Below are 9,104 nucleotides of genomic sequence, written 5' to 3' on the forward strand. Positions count from 1 at the left end.
ATTCCTGCTTTGCAGCTCAAATGGGATGCACCTTGAGTACGACCTCACATTGCCTCTTGCACGGCGGCAGACTCTTAAATGTTTTACTTCTGCTCAGTTTTAGACTTCAGCCCTCCGCTACAACCCTTTGCTGAAATAGTCACCCTGTAAATATTGTCCTGAAAATTCACAGACAGACAAGAATGGAGTCGACTCAATGGGAGTCGCGGGGATTTTCCAGACACTTTCAATAACATAGACAATCTACTCTGGCAGGGACGCACCTTGGTGACTTCCAACGTAAACCATTTCAATTGCGCTTAATCTCCCCAGTTCACTGGTTTCTTTAGCTGAGTCTGAGCTCTGTATTGTTGTAAATACCCAACATCTGTGCATTTAACAGTGCATACATTGTCTGGAACCTGCATGTTTTCCAGCACATCATTCAAAACCGCTTCATGATATATAAAGCTTGTTTGAGGGAGTGATTTGCTGGAGGTAAAAACATCTTTGAATCAGGTGAAGCACTGCCCACTGCAGAGAGAATACAATCTACAGTTTAGTGTTACCCGTCAATTTTTTTTTCTGTTTGAAACAGTCTAGTGCCTCCTGCAAAAACACATTCGTCCTTGTTAAAAACATCTTTGGATGACTTGCTGGAGATATTCTCCGGTGGGTTGCCTCAATCCTCCCACTCAGACAAAATATCCCAGTGCAATTAAAACGGCTGTCGTCTTAGACAATCCCCGCGGACATGAACGGAGCCATGATGCGATGAATTCTGGGCCAGGAAGGAGTCTTTCCAGCAGCTGAGAGAGACACTCTTTTTTTACATGCACAAAGGAGGAGAGTGAGAAAAGGCTTTCATTCATGCTGCTCTGGCTGTGTCGTAGTAGATATGGCATGGCTGTATAAGATCCTGCAGCTTGTGTCTTCACAGAGGCCTGTCAGCAAACATGCCGCCAGCGTCTGCCTGCGGGCCTGTTTGTCTCTGAGGCCACGATCTGCACGCATCACTCAAAGTAAAGCTCCTCCATTCAACAGGATGAGGATGAAATACTGATTCAGTCCTGCACCACGCTGTGATTACTTTCTCTGAACAAGCCGCTTTTGTGCACCTACGATTCTGTATTTTAAACTGATAAAAGAATCTATTTTTAATGGTCCTTGGTATTTTCATGATAAAACGTGGTCTTGAAGCTACCATCCAGAGAAAATCTTTAGAGATCAAAAGATAAACTGGAACCTTTGGTTAAAATAAAAGAAAGAACTGTTGTAATCATAAACTCCTCTCTCCTCGCCATCTTTATTGCATTAAATTCAACATGCCAACAGAATATGAGGTTTTCAACAATATTTTAGCAATATTAACACTTTTACTTTACAGTTTTCCAAATTTTTCATTCACTCAGTTATACACATGCACACATTCAGAAAACATACTTTGACATACTATGTAATGAAAATGAGATATTGGCAACTTGCTTATGTGACCACTAAGTGGTTACAGAGCAGATGACTTCCTGTATTTTTCTTATAACTCAACACATCCCATGAAAAGATCAAAACCAGATACCGGAAACTATATATTTATGATCTATTGTGAAAGATCTGTGTCTTCAGTAGGGACTAAGAGCCCAAAATTGGGTACAGAAGTCAAAAGTATTATGAGATTGACCAACATGTTGTTGGTTCTGGTCTTTGTATAAGATTTGTTGACAATAACAAAAACACATAAGATGTTATCCTTTAAATCAAACATAACAGTAACACAAAGCAGTAGAACAAGACGACACGTGGCAACAAAACACACATTTCAAGCAATAAACCAGCATTCAAGAAATAAATGAACACAGTACTTATATTTGTAAAGGCAAAAAAAAGAAATCTCTTTGTTATGAATTAAGGCACATTTGTAAAAATTCAACAATCAAGTAAATCTGAGGATCTCACTAGTTTAAAGTATAAAGTACGTGTAAACGTTCGCATTTATTTCCAGTAAATGCAACACAAGACTGTAGCACTTACAACTAAACAATTGCACTTGTTGGTAGTCATAGAGTCGATGTTGCTGTACAGTACAGGGAGAGATGTTTGCTGCAAAACTCCTACAGATAGTACTCGAAAAGGGAGATTTCAACCCCTGGAAAAGGGAAGAAAATGAGATATTTAGATAAAGGCATCCAAACTGTAAACACACAAGAGTTGATACAGTATAGCTCATTTGTCATCTGACTATTTTGGCCTTTTTACTCATGTATTTTGAATCGTATAACAATTCTAAGTTTATGCAGCGTTCATGTTTAACAGAAACATTCATTCAGTACCTTGATACTCGACAGTTGCGTGTCTGAACATAAATTCCTGTGTATGTGATATCACATCTCACTATGTTGTTGGTGAAGTCTGACTCCAGGACATGGAAATTGGGGTTTACAGTAACCTGGGTAAAAAGACAAAAATAAAAGGTTATTTATTTAAATAAATTTGCGTTATGAAAAATAAAACAGCTGATATAAAACTAATGTGACAGGTTTTACCTTCAAGATATAGTTTCCTGGAGGTACGTCAGTGATGTCAATCCACTGACAGTCGATGTTGGCAGCGTACGTATCATGACATCCTGGACTTAAACCCTGAGAACAAAACCCCCAAACATCCCCCCAGTGCGGTTTAAAGCTTTTACTCAGACTCTTCAAATTACTTTGACTACTTTTTTCCTACAAGTGCTGCAAATGAAACAGATTTGAGTTTTACTTATACAAACAGTTCATTGGAAGCAAAGCTGTTACAAGAAACCAGTGCTAAGCGCTGCAAAGCCAGAATCACAGGGCCCAGACAACAGATATAATAAATATTCCCAAGTCCTCAGGATGTTTTCTTTTATTGGCGTACAATGGAGTTTTACTTAGATAAACATTTCTCAGAAGTGGATTTGGAAGATTTGCAAAATAACCCTCCAAAACAAAAGTAATTGTGCAGCTCAGATCCTTCCTACCTACACACTGTTCTGTTTGATTAAAGAAAATGAAATAGAAAAAAATACACACCAAATATGATGATAATCTACCGTATCTACTGGCATGCAAAGTGCCCCAGAAGGGTTAAGGACTAAATCCCGGTAATGTAATTGGAAGTTCCCTTCTTCCCAGTAATATTTTTCCAGTGAAGAGTTTCACCAGATTTCCTAATTTGTCATTTAAAGGGGCACTCCGCCAATCTTACATGTTAAGGTCAATTTATTAGTCACAGGGAGTGTGACACAACAAACCGTTGTATAATGTCTTCTGTGGCTCAGGAGGAGGTTGGATGAGTCTTAAAAATATGACTCAAGTGACTCTTTCAGTTTCGAACAGATGGTCTGTGTTTAATATGTGAGATGTGGGTGTTAACTAAGCATGGAAAGGTCTAATGAAAGACACTTTAGTTGTTTTACAGAAAGTGTTGTATGCAGGGTTTTGGATCTTCACCCATACAAAAGACCACAAATAAGGATCTCTAAGGCCTCTTTTGCCGATAATGACTTTGACATTTGAATTAAAAAAATCTCTGATCTTTGTTGAGAACTTGTTGACACCTTAACAGTTTAACCTTAACCCACGCTACATGATAAAGGTCTCTTACAGTATATGTCCCTTCTCAAATTTACAACTTCTGTTAACCAGACCAAACCTCAAGACTGACTGACTCCAGCCCTGATTTGGGACCATCATACCATCATACTTCTGTCACAGTTCTGGATGGTCATCTCCTATGGCAGTTCAGACCCCATGCATTTCTCTGAAAATCTTGGGGCATTCTCGGAACCCATCGGCTGCATTCTGTGTCTGACTTCTGGCAGATGGCGATACAGCCTCTGGGGGCAGACCCCCGATTTTTTGGCATTCCAGTTTGATTTGTGTGGAGGAGATGAATTTCTGTTTCCGACTTCCATTTACATATAAGTAAATATGCTGAACCACTGCGATGGATTCAGAGTTTGCAGTGACTCCAATTATGTTCTGCCTTGTTAGTTCACCGCATGGACCATTTAACCTGGCAACAACTGCAGCCTAGCCTGAGTGTCAGACTGAAGCTCCCAGAACCTTCAGTCTGACATGGCTTCCACTGAAGGCAATTTACAAGGGGGAGGGAATTTGATTTTTCCCTAACCAATCAGTAGAGATCAACAACTCACCCAGAATCTGACGTCATTAGTATCCATGCCTCGGGGGTGCCGAAAACAAGCGAGCATTGCCCGTTTAAAATGTCTCCGTCGTCGTACACGCCCAGCTGCATCGCCGTTAAATCCAGTTTAGCAGCTTCCTTAATTTGGTCCTCCATTAACGCGAGTAGTGGCAAAATACCTCGATAGCGTCGTTAATGTGGTCTGTAGGATCTGTAGCGGTCGCCATTGTTGCTATCCTCACCAGTTACCCACCGGCGTACAGCTTGACATCAGCGTGGCGCTGATTGGCTAATCGCTAGACCCCCGGCGTTCATTGGTCCATCCATTGTTTGGACGAGATAAATCGCAAATTCATTGAAGTATGCCAGACCAGTAATGCAAGCCTACTCAGTTGAGTGGGCGGGGTCTATGGTCTGGAACCAGGCTAACTGCAGCCAGCTCAAACGTGATCGGTCAATATCACGTGGACTACAAACAGCCTACCACCGGAAACCGGGGCTCTTCCACTTTTCTTCCGGAGGCAAGATCTCTGGGGTTTGCCTACAGACTCTACATTCACTGAATGTAGAGTCTGTATATAGAGACTAATCTTGGGTTAACACACCAAAACTGAAAGCCACCCCTGGCCACCTCTTGGTAGCACCACTGCTCCTGGATATTTCCATGTAAGTTGACTCATAAGGTGCGAGCACACAACCAAGACCAAGAACAGATATAACTATACCATTCAGTTAATCTTAAACCAATTCAAATCACTGCAGTGAGTTGTGTTTCTTTCTCACCCCATACGTTGTTGAAAAGATTGCCCTTTGTCTGGTGAACTTGTATTTTCAACATTCTTCCTGTAATGCATTTTATGAGCTGCTTAGTGACTGAAATGTCCAATTTTCATGAGATCAGAACTGATCCTGGATCAAGGCTAGATACTTTACAGGCAAATACTAAACTTTGGAGGACTGACCAACTTCCGGGACTTAGTACCGTATAATCATATAACACGAATGTCTCATTCCAGTGGGATATCTTAAACTTCTAACTAAATCATACTTAGAGATGTCTGTGACTATGTGATTGTTTTGGATTCCTCATTCCCTCAGGTCTTGAGCTCAGTGAGATTACCTGATTACTTAACCTTCACCCTACCAACATATTTAACATACAAGGACTACCGACAAGAAAAAAACGACTGTAAGAAACCCCCATCGCAGCAAAATGTTAACTTATTTCTGGAGTTAAGTTAGTTGACTTTGAACAACATCTTACTTCAGGAAGAGCATTATTTAGGTTCTCAACAAAGCATACGAGGACACATGACAAACATGAACTCAATAAATTGTTCCATCTATTAAAACTGCATAGGCAGAATTGGGCGCTTTTGATCCCAATACATTGGTACTTTCTAAAGGTACGAGTTAAACAGAAACAGAAAACAATGGCATGAAGTCACTGGGAACAAATTGAATGACCAAAGCATGAAAAGTTGGATTGGTAGAATCAATCACCTGTGAGAGATGACAAAAAATATACCTCTGGGGTCTGGGTACCCAAGTCAGAAGGATGAGAGCTTAAAAGTTCCTACAACATACTGTATAAGTGTGTATTACCTGTGTATGAGATGTACAGGCGTAGCGTCGCCTGAATCCAGGATCACAGCCCGTGTCCTCGAGGCAAAAACTGGCCTTGTGTCCCTCGGCCACTTTACGTCCAGTGACGACATCCAGCAGGTCATAGTTACTGAAGGCGTCCATGCTGTGATAGTGTCTGAGGGAGCAGAATATATTAGAAATTATGATATGTGGTACCAACAAGGTTCAGGAATGAGGCCACATTTATATGTTCTTGAGTGAATTTCAAGGGTGTGGTGTTTTTATCGGAGCTTAAAGGAGCTGTGCTATTCATAACATTTAAGTGATGTAAGGTCATTTCACATTTATTCTGAGTGAACTCACTGGTGACAGCTGTGCCAGTCCCACTGATATCTCGGCTTGACAGGAAGGAAGTCAGTGGTCCCTTGGTTCTTCACTTTCTGGGGGAACCGCAGGAGGACCCTGAAGTCGATGTCTCTCACGGCGGGTCCATATGCCGACCTTGAATGGATCACAGGGGAAACGTGCGTTGGAAAGTGCTACTGGCTGAGCTCCCGGGGGCTTGTTTTCAGAGTGCAAATGGTTTGTTCCATTGTGCTTAATGCTTTTGGGAAAACCAACCCAGAACATTTATGTCTTGGCAGAACATCATGTTGGAGAATCACTGCTCCATAATAACATCAAACAGTTTTTGTAACTCTATCAACAGAACAGTTGTCGTGCCACATACAGATGTAATTAAAAGTTGACCTTAAACAACCAAAAGTTGTGCTTAATCAAGTCACATTAACCTTCAACAAGCAGTTAAAACAAAGGAAATACCTGTGTGTTGAGTGTGTGTGTGTCTGCGTGTCTGCTTCAGTGTCTAGAAAGTGAATCACTTTTGGCACAACAGATTACCTGGCCAGACAGTTCTCCTCGGCTGCACAGCGGAGCGCAAACATCTGCATGCGCTGGATATAAGCACCTGCTTGGATGGCATATGGGTCTGGCACCAGGTCTGGCAGTCCTGGGAGAGGAGATTAAAGGGACAATCCAAGTTTTTCATTTTTTTTAATATAATTCTGAGATTTTAATGTTGCCAGTTTCTTTGTACTGAGAACAATTCACAGAAACAGACGTTTTCAAGGCTGAAAATTAGAGCAGCTGTTTGTATTTGTTGGCATAATTCAAAGTGTTTTACATTCCTGAGCTGTCAGTCTGGGATCCAGAGCCCAAGTAAGATTTTTTTCGTTCTTGTCATTCAGTTTTTTTCCCCTCTCAGTGAGTGAGACATGAGGCTCTGCAAACGGACATTGAAATAACCCTAAAACCAGCTGATTAAAAACGTAATGTTTGGTTTAAGATGATTTAAATCCAATCAATTTAAGAAGGAAAAGCTCATGACGTGTAATTAGGACACTTAACTTACCATTTTGGAAATATCTTGTTCCGTATCCTGTGCCAGGCGGACGGCGCGTGCGTGCCACTGGCCTCCCTCTTGTAGGATAGGGGTTGTAGAAAACAGAATTCCTGTGGTTTTTTAACGGGTTTCGAGGGTCATCGTTAACCATGCCCTCTCCATGACTGTTTGCCTCGTTTGAACCATCCTCGTTACCTGCAGTGGCAGCAGCCTCAGATTCCCTTCCCACTGTTAAAGGATACGCTGAGATGGAGTGATCCGTCTGGGCGGGTTGCCTGGAGACAGACATCGCCTCTGGCACCGTGCGTAACTGTTGGTATTGCGCACCAGGCCCTGGTTCTCCTCCTCTGGTGTGCAGTGCAGTAGCATCCACACCGACACCTCCTCTCCTACCTGGGAAATCTGTAAATCTCCCCGGTGCAGAGGCGTTGTTTGTGTTGGTGTATGCAGGGTTAACGCGTCGTGCGCCTTGATAACCTACAGCTCCCGTTCCGTGAGGGCGCTCGGACTGCTGTCTGGCCCCTGAAGCACGACTATTAAAAGACATATACTGTCTAACATCGCGTTCTGGTGCAATAGATCCTTGTCCGACACCTTGATCAGTCCTGACCTGTCTGGACTCAGCATATCCAGGTCTTACTAGCGTCGCTCCTCTCTGCGCTCCCGGCATCTGGCTCCTGGTGCCATCCCTCCTGCCGCTAACATAAACCCTCTGCTGGCCTCTGGAGCCAACCGGGGGCTGATACTCTGATCCAGTGCTCATTAAACTATAAACCTGCCCGTTGTTCTCCCACTGAATCCGGTGCCGCCAGGCGCCAGCTGTGCGCTGCTGTTGCCCAAAGATGAGAGGAAGTTGTCCATAGAGAAAGTATAGAAATAAGAGTGACCATTTTGCCATGGCAATGAAACTAGAAAAAAGAAATTCCTCCTGTAAATCAATAGTAAATCAGACTTTGACATGAATTGCGCGCACAGATGTTGCTTTGTGGAAAGTGGATAAAAAGCAGGGGTGCGCTCTCAATTCCAGCTCTTACACAGAACAACATATCAGTTCTCTGGAGGACTGACAAGTGGAGAGGAGAGGAGGGCTGCAGTCTTTTTCTCCGGCTCATTTATCGAATTCAGCCCAGTTTCTTACGCAAAGTCAAACTTTCTGGCGAGAGGATTTAACCCATGCCTTGCCGTGGTTAAGCTCTGTTACACAAGACGATACAAGGACGTTTGCTTGGTAAACTTTACGCACGGGTGTTAACTGAAGTCATCTACATGTTACCGTTCAGTCTGGTATTGTCAAGATCCAGTCAGCCAAGTAGAGTTAGAAACAAAGGTTATGTGTTTATGATATCATTTACACATGAATTCTTCTGCTGAAAACATAAACTTTGAAGAAAATTATGTTCTTCAGTGAGAATTGTTGCATTAAAAAGCCGATAGAAAACAAGTAATCTAAATATTTTTGGAATTTTGCCACACGCAATGAGTTTATCAAAATTAATAAACAGATATCAAACGGTAGTGTTTCTAAAACCACATCTAACAACTTTGGAGATGCTGCACTACATGGCTTCATGGCCTCGTGCAGGAAGGAGCCTCCACCACACGGCGGCAGGATGCATCTGTGCGTCACCATCCTGCAAACACCGATGCTCTCCAGGAGCCTTTTATCACCCTGAGATAATCTGAGAGTCTGGTGACATGTTTTAATTGTTGATTATGGTTTGTGAATTTATATTGTGTTTTGAACATGTGCTGTTTGGTGTTCAAACAGCTCAAACATATTATAAATGTTATTTTGGCTAAATGTCATGTTCATAGGAGCAAATTAAGTTAAGCCCCAGTTATTTTTTTTTAACTCAACAATAGGCTACAAACAATGATTTCCTCGAACAGTTTGGAGGGAGAAGTTTCAAAACCACAGTGTAAAAGTTAAAGTTCTGCATTTAGCAAAAGTGCAAAAGTATTTATATCA

At 42.0% G+C, this 9,104-nt stretch overlaps 1 protein-coding gene across 1 annotated transcript; it reads right to left on the reverse strand.

The window, feature by feature from the left end:
- Positions 1–1,271: 1,271 nt before the first annotated feature.
- LOC125901840 (protein-lysine 6-oxidase-like) lies at positions 1,272–8,378 on the reverse strand. Its single transcript, XM_049597789.1, has 7 exons — positions 7,145–8,378; positions 6,634–6,742; positions 6,097–6,234; positions 5,752–5,908; positions 2,520–2,615; positions 2,307–2,422; positions 1,272–2,122 (listed from the first exon to the last, which is right to left on the reverse strand). Exons 1-7 carry the CDS (start codon positions 8,031–8,033, stop codon positions 2,116–2,118), a joined length of 1,512 nt encoding a protein of 503 aa, XP_049453746.1. The 5' UTR covers positions 8,034–8,378; the 3' UTR covers positions 1,272–2,115.
- Positions 8,379–9,104: the final 726 nt, after the last annotated feature.

Source organism: Epinephelus fuscoguttatus, linkage group LG15 (genome assembly GCF_011397635.1).
Source record: "Epinephelus fuscoguttatus linkage group LG15, E.fuscoguttatus.final_Chr_v1".
In the NCBI taxonomy this organism is placed as follows: Eukaryota; Metazoa; Chordata; class Actinopteri; order Perciformes; family Serranidae; genus Epinephelus; species Epinephelus fuscoguttatus.

Bases quoted from the DNA above. Each gene is read 5' to 3' on its own strand.
- LOC125901840 (XM_049597789.1), bottom strand. From the start codon at position 8,033: ATGGCAAAATGGTCACTCTTATTTCTATACTTTCTCTATGGACAACTT. The intron at 6,743-7,144 runs GTAAGTTAAGTG...CTCCTCTCCCAG, and splicing joins AACAAGATATTTCCAAAATG to GACTGCCAGACCTGGTGCCA. The intron at 5,909-6,096 runs GTGAGTTCACTC...CTGCTCCCTCAG, and splicing joins GACTGGCACAGCTGTCACCA to ACACTATCACAGCATGGACG.